We start from the raw sequence: 15,634 nt of genomic DNA, 5'->3' as shown, positions 1-15,634 counted from the left end.
CCAGCTCCAACAGTCATATAAAACAGTCAAACATGTGCCCTTAGAACCCAATTTTGTTCCTGAATGTTAGTCTCCATTAAAGGAATCAAGGTTCTTTGGTGAGCAATGTATTCCATGTTTTAGAAAAAATAACTCAAGGTGAGTCTGGGGGTATCTTAACCATTATCACAAAGAATGTTTTCAGCAGTTCCTGGGGAGGGGGAGTTGTTAAAAAAGGATAAAGAGATAGACTTCACAAGAGGGCTACTAGGCACAAGTAGGAACAATCTGAATATCAACGAGAAATAATTACACACCCACCATAAATGTTAAGATAAAAAAGACTAACAACTACAAATATTGGAAAAAATGCAGAGCAAGTGGAAGTCTCATATACTGTTGCAGGAATGTAAAATGGTACAATCCTTTGGAAAAAAGGTCTGGCAGTTTTTTATTAAACTAAACATACACCTACCCAAGGACCTAAAAATTCCATCCCTAGATATTTACCCAAGAGAAATGAAGACATACGATCACAAAACATTTATACAAGAATGTTCATAGCAGCTTTATTCATAACAGTAACCAAAAAAAGCAGAAAGAGCCTAGGTGTCCATCAACAGGAAAATGGAAAACCAAACTGTGACATACTCACAACAAAGAATGCTCAGCAATAAAAAGAAATGAACCACTAATACATGCAACAACATGAATAAATCTCAAAAACATCATGCTGAGTGAAAGAAGCATTATGCTCTGTATCATTTTACTTATATGCAATTTTAGAATAGGCAAATGTAACTTGTGATATAAAAGAATCAGAACAGTAGTCATATCTGAGGGGTGGGGAAGGGACAGACTGGGGAGTGGAATTAAGAAACTTTGTAGGATGACTGCAATGTTCTAAATTTTGAAGAGTTTCTGCAAACGCTCGGCAAATTTATACCTAAGATTTGTGATTTTCATTGCATGTAAATATTAAATCAAAAAATTTAAAAACTAAATATTAAACTGTAGTTAATGATATGCAGCTGAAGTATTAGGAGGAAAATTCTTTCAATTTTACTATATGTTTGAAAATTTTCATCATAAAATAATGGGGAAAAGCTCTCAGTTGGTCTTAATCTTTCTTTTTTTCTTTTTTTTGAGACAAAGTCTCACTCTGTCACCCTGGCTTAGAGTGCAGTTCCTGGGCTCAAGTAATCCTCCTGCCTCAGCCTTTTGAGTAGCTGGAACTACAGGTAAGCGCCACCATGCCCAGCTAATTTTTTCTATTTTTAGTAGAGATGGGGTCTCGCTCTTGCTCAGGCTGGTCTTGAACTCCTGGCCTCGAGTGATCCTCCTGCCTCAGCCTCCCAGAGTGCTGGCATTACAGGTGTAAGCCACTATGCCCAGCTGGTCTTATTTTTCTATTACATATCCTTTGCTTGAAATAAAGTATTTTTTTCTGGTCTTGTTTTTTTTTAAATTGATTTTTTTGTTTTTAGAGACAGGGTCTTACTCTGTCATCCATGCTGGAGAACAGTGGTGTGATCACAGCTCACTGCAACCTCCAACTCCCAGGCTCAAGTGATTCTGCTGCCTCAGGCTCCCAAGTAGCTGAGCTATAGGCCCAGGCCACCATGCCTGACTAGTTTTTAAAAATTTTCTGTAGAGCCAGGATCTTGCTATGTTGCCCAGTCTGGTCTCAAACTCCTGGCATCCCAAAATGCTAGGATTACAGGCATGAGCCACCATGCCCACCCCTATTCTTTCTGTAAGATAGAGATTCTATAGTAAAACAGGTACCAGAAATTAGTCCCTGAATCTTCCCTGGGGTTCTAAAAGGTAAATGATATATGTAAACATGGTAAGAAAGAGAACATAAAAATTATTGACTAGGAAGCTGAATTATGTTAAAAGTAATTACTAATACTTGTATTTATTATTACCACAAACGAAATCAAAGTATTGTTTTTTAACAACTTCTAACCATTGAATGAAGAACCATCTTTTCTGTCAAGTTATGTGTGAATTGTGAATTGTGTCCAAACTTTGCCCAAAATTTGGATATTCAATCATCATTTAAAAAAACACTTATTAAGCACTTTCCTATGTACTCAATATTATAATTGTCAGTATGTCTCACATATGGGATAAAATAATATCCACTGCCTTTTGAGAAGTTTGGAGGAAATTTGGCATAAATTTGTGTCAAACAAATCTGGATGTTTCCCATCTCTGCACTTATTAGCTGCGGGACCTTGGGCAAATTAATTTCTGTAAGTCTTACTTTTCTCATTTGTACAAAGGAGAAAAATAATGGTAGTTCATACCTCACTTGATTATTTTGAATATTAAATGAGATGACCCATTTTACATGTACTGTATTACAGTGACTGATAAATAGAAAGTAATCAATAAATATAAATTATTAAAAAAAGAAGTGTGTATAAGACAAAAAAACATTCAATTGGTAGAAGAATGCGGAATGCCTTAATTTGTTTAAATAGAACAATATCATCTCCTTACTAGGCAGTTCAAATAGAAAATGCGACAGGATTCGTTTTGTTTTTTCCCAGAGTTACAAGAAATATTGTAGAAAGTCAAAGAACAGTAAGCTTGCTGCACTGATGCTGTGAGAACATAGAAACTTAGATTAAGGAGTGCAATGCAGAAATACACCTCTCTTCAGCTTAATGCCTGTACTTGCTGAGAGCATATACCCTGCTTCACCTGGGCTTACGTAAACACTCAGAAATGTTTCGTACCTGTCACTAGTACCTGTCAAGTATGTGGGCACATAGGTAGAGTCTCTAAAACAGTCAGGTGAAGAGAGGGTTTAAGGTAGGCAGGAGGATATTAAGCACCACTCCCCTCCATCCCTAAGAGAATGGCAAGCATGTCTGGCAGGTGGCAGAATGAGCAACTGTGTGACAACACTGCAGGGAGCTGGGAAGGCCATATCTTTTGGGAAAGCATGTTGCATTGTCTCCTGCCATGTGTGGTATCCAGATTTCCCACATTCTTCGCTATCTTCCACATCTTTTGGTATCTTTTTAACAACTATCTTATTAACAATCATGTAGCCCACATTCACACATACTGTCACCATTGGCTGAAATTAAGCTGTAGCAGTTTATCCATTTAGTTGGGGCATAGCTCTCGTGTTTGTTACACTGCCCACAACTCCCTACTGTCTGTCCTTCCTGGCCCATATGGCATTTAGACCATATTTGGCAGTGGTAACACATTAGGAGTTTCTTAGTGGTCAGTTCATATATAGACTAGATACTTCCACCCCCTCTCTCAACATCAAAAAAGCAGTCAAGAAGCTCAGATAGTTCTCAAATGCCTATCTGAGTAGACGAATTTCTATCATTTCATCCAAAGAAGAAGATGACTTAAAGAAGGAGAAACTCAATAACCAATTTAAAAAAAAAAAATCTCTGACAGGACTGAAGTCTATAGATACCCTATTCTGAAACACTCTTAGAAATGGAAAGTAAACATTCTGCTTTTACACAGCTCTGCATCTGCTTTGAAACCCACACAACACTGGTTTCTTTCTTTTCTCTGATATTTTCACTCTACTCTTACTGAGCCTGTTTTTTTCAAGATGTAAATTTACTGGGCAGGACTGTTTAGATATAGCTAGTGTGTGATTGAAAGTCTGGGGCAATAGCTAGCACACTGCAATTATTTAACTGCTCTGTAATCATAATCGTATCTCTAAAATGCTCTGAAGGCCTCAGATATTATATTAAATAGCACTATTAATTATGCATAAATGAGGATGGATTTTTCAATTAGTAGATATAAAAGTATTAGAATTTAGTATAGGGAGATAATTTTTTCATCTTGCTCAGAAAGTAATCACTTCTACTTTCCCAGATGGTTATTATACACAGGATCAAATTCAGAAAGATTTATTTTTAGCCCATATAAAAATATTTTCCCTTATTCTAAAATGTTAGCAATCTTTTCTATTGCACAAAACAGTTTTAGGTTTGTTCCCTTTATTTCCTTTAAATTTATAGATCCTGCTACTAATTCCTTGACTTTTGGAATAACTAATACCTCAAATGTGAAATTTATTTGCAAATTTTCAAGGGCAGAATTCACATCATTCTTAACATGGGATCAAGCCAAAACTGAAGGAAAAACTGAAGGATTTTAATGTAAATCATCCAAGCTAAAATTCCATATTTTAACCTTAAAATTGAATCAGCAATGATTTTTATTGCTGTTTCTTTTCTTTTTTCTAACTAGTTATTCTTTTGAGGTTGAATCAGCAAAATGTGCTGAACATGTGCACTGATTGCAAGCAACTGCATTTCTCAAACAGGAAGCATAAAGAAATACTTTCTCCCTTTACTTAGGATGCCTTTATCTAACATTCTGAAGAATGATTATTGAAGTTCAAGGATCATATTTAGATCTTTTCTAACAAAAAAGAAAAAAAACATTCATTTCATAACTAAGATAGCCAAAATTTCTTTCCGGCTAATCAGGTAACTCCCAAGCTAGTAAGAACTCCTCCTGGGATTTTATCTACTCTTCCTCAGGGAACAGAACTGCTGCAGGAGAGGGTACCTTTATCTCACTGCATAGGTATGAAAATATTGCCTAAAAAAAATTGGAAGATTGACTTAATAAATTGAATGGTGAAATGAGAACATCTTTAGATATATTAGGAGCTAAGCAGGATACATATCACAAAAAGTTTCATTTAAGGTTTTCTTGGAATCTTTTACATTAGTCTGTAATTGAAACACAAATATTCAATGGGAACATCAAGCCAAGGGAGTAAGACCATGGAAGAAAAGATAGTTTGGGACCTAGAACCAGTTCCTGATACTACATACAAATACAAAACATACATACACACATATATAAGATTTTTTTTTATAAAACTGTGATTACATGTTTTTGGCTCAAAAGTATGCTTTCACATTACACATCTCATTTCTCATCCTTAAGCAAAGTTTGATATAGAGGATATAGGATTTCTTTCTGTATCTTTAGTATCTTTATTTTTGTCTCTCTCCTAGCCTTACCAATTAAAATTCCATACCATCCTCTAAGAACCATGTTAAATACCTTCCTATCAATGACCCTCTCCTCAATAACTGAAATTAACCTGTCCTTTTCTGTTCCCAGTATTTTATATTTACATTACCACTTAGCTGAAAGCTCCAAAACAGTAGACTTCTCGGGACAGCATTCTAAAAAGTCATTACATAAAACGAAGTCCTCACAATCTTCTACACCAAGAGTTTAGAAAGTCTGAAGTCAACACAAGACATTTTCTGGAAAATACTAGAGACTATGCCATGCAGATAGTACAGAGGAGGACTGGAGACAGTGTTTGGCTAAAAGTCTCTTAAGTTAACATAATCTCACTCTTTTTAATAACTTCGGTTTATGGTTTCTTCTTCTTCCCCAGTGTCACATACCATCTGGTAAACATAGCAGCTGAAGACCCTGTTGGGTTTCTGTTCTATGTGTAGCACCAAGTCTCTGTCAAAGTAGACTTCATGGCTGTATGTCTGTAACAAAAATACAATCATATGGAATCTCTTTTTCAAATAACCATATTCCCTACTGTGTCACTAAAATGCCACAGCACTTATGCTAGGGATCTTCAAACATACACTTACAGGCAAAATAGTTACCAGAAATAGGTTTATTTTTCATTATTTGTAGATATAAAGATTACTAATGAAAAAACACTCTATAGAATATAGAGAATGAAAAGAACTCTGGATTCAATAGTCTAAATACCCAGATCTTATTGCCAACACTGCTACTATCTATCTCATTGTGTGATCATGTGTGAGTTGCTAAACCTCTCAAGTTTTCCATTGACAAAATGAAGGCTGGATAAAATAATGTCTACTGTTCCTTTTAACTTTTATATGCTATAATAGTTAAAAGATCAGACAAACAGTTCCAAGAGTACCTGGAAACCCTCACATGACTAGATATGATCTTTATTAAATAATTATGGAAATTTATTACAGTATATTTTCATTTTTTTAAAATGTTACCAAACTTGGGGAGAAAATCAAAGACCAGAGTAAGGAAACAGCAGGAAAACACATAAAGTTTTATCTTTAAGGCCACTGGTAAAGAGGTAACCCCCTACTGCCGAGAGAAGGAAAGCTTAAGAAGTACTCATTTTGTCCTATGTATAGGACAATAAACTCACATGGTCATGGCATACGTGAATCTGGACTAACATCGACACAGTAATATCTGTTCTAATAAATAACACCTATATAGAACACTCTCACAACTTTGTATCACATGGACTCTACTTACCACATCCCATGACTCCACTAGTGGAATGCTTTTAAGTAAGGTTCCATATTCATTACAGTGGAAATCCAGGTGAGCTTTGCCTTCAGCATCTATCTGAGTAACAGCTACCACAGAAAGCAAATCCAACTCATCTTCATAGTCCACAATTTTGAAAGTCTAGGGGATAGATGGATAAAATGGAGGGAAAGAGGGGCAAATTCTAGTTACTTGGTTAGGATTATTCCTACATTTGTAGTTTAACTAATCTATTACAAAAATACAGGAGAAGGAAGAATGAATGAGTGGGATAATAGGTAGAAATACGTCTCTACTTATAAGTCTAGTAAAACATCAGTCCCAAGATTTTCAAGAGTTAAGCTCTATCCTACAGATTTTGGCAAACAGAACCAAGTCTATGCAGATCTCAGGCAAAGTATAATGGAATTCTCTATAATGATAGCGAACCAGAGCTTCTCCAAATTAAAAACAAGTATTCAGCTGCTGCTGCCCCTGACATGTGTGTTCGCTGATTCCTGGATTAGACTAAATATTAGTATATGAAGCTCAGTTCTGAAACCTGAAGACTGTTCACTGAGCTCTGAAAGTTCTCACACCGAAAAAACTCAAAAAACAAAAACAAACTCGGCCCCCCAAAACCAACCAGTCATTTCAAGAAGCGATAGCCTATTATATACTATTTATGATTTTATTTTCCATCTTTTTTGTTTTTTTAATAAACCCTTTTTGGTTCCCTAAAGAAAGCAAAAATGGCTGCTTATACTTGAGTGAGTGTATGAGAAACTAAAATCCAACCCACTGAATGGGACTGGGTCAAGAGAGGTTAGCTATGATAAAGAGAAAATCTGCCAAACTCTGTCTCAAGGAAGAAAACCTGGGACTCCAAAAACCTCATGGGAAGCAGATTAGCACTCAGCCATCCAGGGATGGACCACAGGAAAGCACATATTGGCTGAATGCCTGGCATCAGCTTTAAAGACAGGCACAGCAAGTTTCTCTTAATCACCATGTACTAATCCTTCATTTATGTTTGCTCAAACTGCTCTTTAATCCATTGACATTTTCTGCCTTTATCATTTTTATTACCTGTGGTTCCTTTTTATTTATTTTTTTGCCTTCATCTTACCATGGTAAAATTTCAAAGGGTGACTTCTTACCTGGGTGTCAGTGATTTTATAGATTTAAGGCACAACTCCTTTCAACTTTTCCTTTATAAGCTAAAAGATTTTGCTTTTTAATCTCATGATATTGAGCATCTGTCTTTGCTACCACCTCTTCCCTCTTAATTATTCATGCTATCTGTTGGTAATTTTAGTACATCTTTCTTGAATATAGTTTTATATACAGAGTAGGGAACTTCCTGCTTTGTTGAGGACTCCCTCCTCACACCTTCCGCCTCTAGCCCATGAACATTAACAAACATATCCATGTCTAGTAAGTAAAAAATAAGGCAAAAGTCACAAATTCATTAGGACATAACTGAAGAATTTTGTAATAAGAGATTTCTCTAGAAAGTATACACATCAACAAAACAATAAGCTAATAGTGTTTTCAAATTATTTTAGTTCTATGAACCTTTCTACAAACAAAATTTTATGACTAATTCCAATATGAAAAAAGGGGATGGTGGGGCTGCTGTGTTGAAATAACACACACAATCCTATTCCACTCAGCCTGTATGGAACCCCTCAACCCCAACCCCCACCTCAGGCTCTGGGAAGCATTAATTTGAAACAATGTAAGTACACACTGGTTTGGTTTGTTAGCTCTGGCTAAAGTCATACCTCTTGTTCTGGGTCATCATCCAGAAGGTGAAAACTTTTTTTTACCACCCGTCCAGAAGCTGTAACAGTGAATAGGTTTTCATTCTATCATAGGGAGAGAAATAAAAAGATATGACAAATTCTCATATGCAGTCAAAGGCAAAAATTATGTTAACAAATTTGGTAAAACAAAACTAACCAACCCTTCTGCCAATATCCACAATTCTTTCCTCAACTGAGAAAATCCTGAATCAGATTTCTCATCCTCCAGTTAGCAAAAATACTTTAGTAAAGTTTTTAATGAATGAAATACCAGAATAGGCCAAAAATAAATAAATTAATTAAAAGATTATAGATTTGCTGTTGCTTTGCCCTTCTGACCTTTGCCTTAGTATAGTACAGCAAATTTTAGAAATTTCCCTCCCCATCATTTTCTTTGTGTTCTTAATATATACACTAAAGGAAAATACCATATGGGCTTAAAGTATGTTATTTTTAAAGATTTATATGTATCCCTACTAACTATAAGTTTGCACAACTCATTAGTCCCAAAGGTTGATAATTCATTAATAAAAACTTGAAAGAGAAATAAGGATAAGATAAACTCAACATAATCAACTGTTTTCAAATCTCATGTACACAGGGCTAATACTGGCTACCCATGTAGACGAAACACACAGACTTTTATAGGGTTGTGCTGTTGTTTTCAGTCATATTTATTTTCTTTAATTTAATTTTTAAAATTTTTACATAGAAAAGGTACAGTAAAATGTTTTCAGCCACATTCAAAGGCAAATAGATCTGCATGTTATATTGTTGCATAGAAAAACAATGATATACAAAGGATTTTAAAGTACTCCAGACTTACTTTGTTCTCCCTGTTGGCCAAAATGACAAAATCTTCAGAGATCTGATACTGAGAACTATTATTTTCTGTTTCAGTTAGCTTTAAAACTCTAGAAAGGAATAAAGGATTTTGAGAACTAAGACTTCAAAACACCATCAAAGTGCCAAAGTTGAACTACTGCAATGAAACTTGACAAATAAAAATTATAGTAACAACACTGAGTTAGTTCTCTTCTCCTCCTGATTAGTCTGAAATACTAATGTACGATCACTAAGAATCCATAAACTCCTTCAAATTCAGAGATTTTGTTAAACAGAAAAACGTAGTAACTGTGACAACAGGTGCAACTGAAGTAGGTAATGAAACAGCTTGCTCAGGCCTAAGCCATCTTCCACACTGGCTTAATGCAAGTTACTCTGAAGAACCTCATCTCTGCCACCCTACAATAGGTCTTTAACATTTCAGCTTTCACAATGGTATTATAAGAGATATTTGCATTTTTATTTCTGAAGATAGAATGAGATATTTATGAAAAACACTAAGAGTTAACTATAAGAGTGGATCAGCAACTAAATCTAAACTAAGACAGTTTTCATGATAGAGAAATATTTAAAAACTCCAAGTGACTATACTTTTTTCTTAGGATTAGTTATATTTAAAGATTTAGGTTTTGAGTGCAAATGGATCAAGCTTATTAAGGAAGAGAAAATAAAATAATTTGCTCACCCTTCACACAAATCTGTTCACATCATTAAGAAGCTTCAAAAGCACAATGTTTTTTCTAAGCTCAAAGTCTCAAATGCAGGCAAAGAGAACAGCAGAGAGAAGCAGGGGGGAGCTAGAGGCCTCAGAGTTACCAGAGACAAAGAAATCAGATAATATTTTAAATTACTCAATAAGTTATCTTAATTAGTGTCAATATTTCAAAGTGCCTATCTTTCAAAACTTGGCAAAAGGGCACACACTCTGTGTGCCTTGTTTCCTTAAACTCAAACTAATATGGGTGGTAACAAAGATTAAAAAGATAGGTGGTAATAAACATTAAAAATAAGGCTTACTGAAGCTGAATCATAGTTTAAGATGTTTTGTAAAAGTTAATTGTATTTCATTAAATGCTTTCATCCTCCTTCATAATTGATCCAGAGAGGTAGACTGATGATCAGGAAGTATAAAGAATAAAGAAGGCAGACATGTCCCTTCTTATTCAACAAGTACTTACTGAGCATCTACTCAGTGCTGGGATTATAGGTGTCAGCAAAACAGACTCTTTCCCTGTCATTAAGGAATTTATGATATCAGACTTAGATATTTAAACAGATAATCACACAATTAATCAAAATTGTTCTAAGTGCTACAGAGGAAGATTACATAGTAGGTGCAATAAAAATACAATGGGCAAGCAAATCAAACAAGAGGTATCAGGGAAGGTCTCTGTGAAAAAGTGACATTTATGCTGGGCCATAAATTATGAATAAAAATTAGGCAGAAGAACACGTAGGGGAAACAGCCTCCTAACAGAAGGAATAGGTCCTCAGCTTTCTGAAAAGACAGTATGACTACAGTTAACTGAGTGGGAGGAGGGTCTTTTAGACTATGCTGACTATGTTGGTCTTTATCATAAGAGCAATGAAAAGCCATAAAAAGATTAAAGCAGAATTCACTTGCTTAGGTTCTTGTATTTGTTCACGTCTTTAAGAATCATTCTAGCTGCTGAGAAGAAAACAGCGAGTACAAGAGTAGATTCTGGAAGCCTTGAAAGTAGGCTATTACTATAGTCAGCTAGTGATAACAGTGGCCAAGGGCAGAAATAGGTAGACTTAGTGTATATGCGTGTATGAGTCAGAGAGAAAAAGAGAATGCCTTGTAAGTGTTTAAATGTATATATACTGATGAAAGAAAGGTGATAAGAAGGTGTCAAGAATGATTCTGGATTTCTGGCATGACCTTAGATAGAGGTTTGGGCTAGTATATAAATTTTGGAGTTTTGGTATATACACAGTTTTTTTTTTTTTAGTTTGTTGGCCCTTTTATTTTTTTCTCTTTTTTCTTTCAGCTGGAACCCATTCTACTAAGTGAAGTATACACAATTTTTGAAGTCAAGGGAATAAGTACACTCATGAATAAAGGGAATGCTGAGTGAGAAAAGAAGAGGGCCTAAGTCCTGAGGACATCCAACAATTAACTCTGGGTAGAGAAGAAAGAGCATGAAAGGATGCTAAAAGAGATAGCTGAGAGAGGGAGGAAAATAGAACTGTGGTGTCAGGGAAGCCAAATGAGTATTTCAAGGAAGGAAAGGTCAACTTGTAGGAGATGTGAGTGCTCTGAAAGCAAACAAAGTTAAACAAGGTTTACTTCAAATAATCCACTACCATTCTGCTGTCAAAGCTGTCTTTCAGAACAAAGACAAATCATCTTCCTTCTTATTAATCCTAGAGAATTAAGACTTGTTAAGGAAGGGCCAGTCTGTAATTCCCTTTCACTTACATATCAATCACCAAAGAACTTATTCAAATGTAATATTTATACATGTGAATTTATACCGTAATGATGAAGCTGAAAAAATATTAATAAAGTCAGATTTTTCTAGTTGCCAGTCTGAGGAAGCACCCTACAACAACCTTATTATTTCCATAACTGGCTCAACAGGTAGGTGGCAAAAATAAAGATGCCAATAAATGCTACCAAAAGCTACCTTTAACTTTCAATTGCTAATGAAATTACTCACTTGACTTGATTTGGGCCAACATGTATTATTCTACCAGAAGCATCAGGGTGGAAATAGATCCAGTCAGATTCTAGAGAACAACACTCCATTTCTTGGATCCCATTTTTTGCCTGAAGTTGAAAAAAAAAAATTGAAGACAAAGATTAAAGGAAAATGAAGTAATTTTTAAAATCTAACACAGTGATATCAGTAAGTCTAACATATAAGGAAGAAAATATTAACTAGTTGAATTGGGATGTATGTGAGGGCTGAATGAGGATATTCAAATTTGAGAAATTTAGAACATTTAAATTCAGAAATTTCATGGATTTACTTTGTACCAGACATTGTACTTCACAAATAATAAAAACAAAACAGTTACCCTATCTCAAGCATCTACTTTGTGTCAGGAACTGCAACAAATACTTTATAGTCACTATTTCATTTGATCTTAATAACACTCAAAGCAAGTATTGTTATCTGCATTTTACAGATAAGGAAACTATTAATAACACACAAAGAAAATAAATCATTTGCCCAATATTTTGAACCTACTAAACAGCAGATTTGAATCCCAAGTCTGTGGACTTTTCATCACAAACCTGCCACAATTGTGCACATGTAGCTCCCCACAATTTCTTCCTCCCTACCCCAACCCCAGCAACCTGTCAATTAGAAGAGCTGGTAACAGAAAAATAAACATGTTACCAAACCTACAGTCTCAGACATGGGTCACATAATCTCCTTGGTTAAGTCAAATATTAAACTCTAATGTCTGAAGAAATGGTCTAACACTACTTAGCATTTAAGGCAAAAACAGAGATCTCACTGTAGTATGTTTAGACATTAAAATGAATAAAACTATGATATGTGATCACACATGTACACAAATGTTTTACCTTATACACAGGAGCACTGGGAACTGGCACCAGCTGGGATACATTAACTTCACTGGCTTTATCCAAGCCATTTAATTTCTTTCATTTCTCCAATGTAAAATGAAATGATACCCTCTTTCCTATTAGATATTCACAAAAGTTTTGCAATATTAAGGCTTTTCAATTCTGTTAGCATATATTGACAGGCTACTATGTTCTAGGTATCACACTAGGCATTCACACCTGATGTGAATAAAACAAAATCTTTGCCATCAAGTTATAGTGTGAGGGGAGGTAGAAAGATAAACAGAAAATAATATGGCAGTGTAGAAAACGAAGTGATTGAGCCATGCACAGGACATTATCAAGCACCCAACTCAAGTGAGCAGAATTTTGGGAGAAAACAGCTTGAACTGAGCCTTAAAGGATAAGCAGAAAACAGCCAGGAAGAAGAGATGAAAAATCAAAAGCACAGAAATGTTAATCCAAATAGCATTTATGTATATAAACATCAGTAGCAGATAAAATCAAATTGAGAAGTACAGTGTCCAGCCATGAGGCTGGAGAGGTAGGCTGGTGCTACATCATAAGTGCTCTGTACACCACAATCTAAAAAATTTTGGAATTTAATACATTTTATGTATTGAATTAGCAAATGAGTTTCAATTTTTCAAGAACTTTTATGTATCCTAATTATTTCTAATAGGAATGGTGGTATTACATTTTACATATAAGAAAATTAATACAATTAAACATCTTGGTTGTAACCGTTGAAATTAATGTGTCCATGATGGTATCAGCTCCAGCTGCTCCTTTGTTTAATATAAAACATGCACATACTATACATATCTTTCTTCAGGAGACTTTTCTCTTTATTATATCTAAATATAACATATACAACATATCATCTCTCTTTATGTTAAATACTAGGCAGCTTTATTACCAGTTCCTATAGTTTTTATTCTTTGCTCAAATGCTAGATTTTAAAGCTCAGTTTAATAAAGAAAGACATGAAGCCAAGTACAGCAGCTCATGCCTGTAATCCCAGCACTTTGGGAGGCTGAGGTGGGAGGATCACTTGAGGCCAGTTGAAGACCAGACCGGGCAACACAGCGAGACCCCCATCGCTACAAAAAACTAAAAAATTAGCAGGGCACTGTGGTACATGCCTATAGTCCCAGCTATGTGGGAGGCTGAGGCAGAAGGAGCACTCAAGCCCAGGAGTTAGAAGTTATAGATGCCACTGCATCCTAGCCTGGGCTAATAGAGTGAGACCCTGTTTAAAAAAAAAAAAAAAAAAAAGAAAGCCATGAAACATTTTCTGAAATCTTAAGTTTGGTTGCTTTTTTGTTTTTGAGTTATCCACTCTTGTGACTGACAGGTGAGGAAGTTATGGGCATATATATCATTAAAGCAATGTCACCGCAATAAAACTAAAGGACTGACAACTTCCCCTAGATTTGGCAATTATTTATGAATTTGCTGAAATACATATTTGACTAAATGTTATACTTGGTTATTATAGAAGAAGAGTATGTAACAGGCATGCTTGATATAGATGCTAAAGGCCACTATTTACATATACACTCATCTGTCGGTATCTGTGGAGGATTGGTTCCAGGACCCCACACAGACACCAAAATCCACGGATGTTCCAGTCCCTGATATAAAATGGTGTAATATCTGCATACAACCTATACACATCCTCCCATATACTTTAAATCATCTCTAGATTGCTTATAATACCTAATACAATGTAAATGTTATGTAAATTGTTATACTGTGCTATTCTGGGGATAAGGACAAGAAAAAAGAGTCTGTACATGTTCAGTACAGATGCAACCATCCGTTTTTGTTTCTGAATATTTTTGGTCTGAGTTTGGTTGCATCCATGGATGTGGAACTTGTGGATACAGGTTGACTCTGTGTGTGTGTGTGTGTGTGTGTGTGTGTGTGTGAGAAAGAATATAAATTATCAATTCTCATATACGATGAGTATGTGCTAAATGTCCAGAATATCAACTAACTGTGCAGGGTTTGACTAGATGCAAAGCTAAGTGAAAAAGAAATGTGACAGGTCCTGGTGGCTGAAGGATATCTACTGGCTGAGAGGTAAACATTCAAACCAAGACTTGTTACAGCAGGAAACAGATCCTAGAGAATCCTTTGTAAAAGAGAATGTTGGCAGGTCATTATTTACAGATAAGGAAGGCACACACCTGTAGTCCCAGCTACTTGGGAGGCTGAGGTGGGAGCATCGCTTCGGACCAGGATTTTGAGGCTATACTAAGCCATGATCAGGCCACTGCACTCCAGCCTGGGTGACAGAGCAAGACCCAGTCTCTTAAAAAATAATACTAACATGAATAAATAAATAAATAAAGAGAATGTCACTGAGCTGGGCCAAACAGAAGCTGCCACATGTGACAAGTAAAATGAGAAAATGGAAAGAAACAATGCTCCTACAAAAGAAAACTGGACACTATATACATTGTCCCCTGGTGGCCATGACACCAAGGGAAATAACAGACCCAAGACTGTGCTAATCTTCAGTGTGGGGAAAGGTGATCTGTGACTCTAAAAGCCACTGGAGCCAACAGTGACTGAGAAAGGACCTGGAAGAGATGGGTGTGGAATAAGCTGAGCCTGCCTCAAAAATAGCAAGTCCATCTGAGATATCAAGAGGTTGCATAACAAAACTAATCAGCCATACAAAAAAAATGGAATCCCCCTCCTCTGTGGATTCACTTTTTGCACAACTGCAATCACTGTATTTAATATACTGCATCTTGTTTTTCTATGTGTTTGCCTGCTTTGGAGAGAGTAAGCAACTTGAGGGAAGGGAATGTGTCCTCAGCTGTGTCTGACATGTGGTGGGCCCTCAATAAATGTTTACTAAATGACAAACCAATGCCTAACTTACTTACAAAAAGAAAATGAAGAAAAATGAATTCGATAGAAATTTCTATTTTTCTATTTTATCTTGTACCATTTCTTCCTACTCTGCCATAAATAACTTAAGAATATCCTTTAAAATTCAAAGTGTTTCAATGCTTACCCTGTGACCACCAGAGTTCTACTTGGTTCTGCTCTAGAAAGCAAATAGCAACAAATCATGTAGAAGCAGAACAAACAATACATTCCACCAGAAATTTCAGAG

At 35.6% G+C, this 15,634-nt stretch overlaps 1 protein-coding gene across 1 annotated transcript in view; it reads right to left on the bottom strand.

Annotated features, from left to right (window-relative positions):
• Positions 1-5,014: 5,014 nt before the first annotated feature.
• Positions 5,015-15,634, bottom strand: part of DCAF17 (DDB1 and CUL4 associated factor 17) — a 39,738-nt gene continuing 29,118 nt past the window's right edge. Inside the window, exons 9-14 of the mRNA XM_012650684.1 lie at positions 12,607-12,614; positions 11,618-11,727; positions 8,914-9,001; positions 8,067-8,150; positions 6,286-6,441; positions 5,015-5,510 (exon numbers count right to left, since the gene is read on the bottom strand). Coding sequence (XP_012506138.1) covers positions 5,370-5,510; positions 6,286-6,441; positions 8,067-8,150; positions 8,914-9,001; positions 11,618-11,727; positions 12,607-12,614 — 587 coding nt within the window. The 3' untranslated portion in view covers positions 5,015-5,369. The remainder of the gene's footprint in view (positions 5,511-6,285; positions 6,442-8,066; positions 8,151-8,913; positions 9,002-11,617; positions 11,728-12,606; positions 12,615-15,634) is intronic.

Source organism: Propithecus coquereli, unplaced genomic scaffold, assembly GCF_000956105.1.
Source record: "Propithecus coquereli isolate 6110/MARCELLA unplaced genomic scaffold, Pcoq_1.0 Scaffold34, whole genome shotgun sequence".
NCBI lineage: Eukaryota > Metazoa > Chordata > Mammalia > Primates > Indriidae > Propithecus > Propithecus coquereli.
This window is presented reverse-complemented; position numbering and strand designations above follow the sequence as displayed.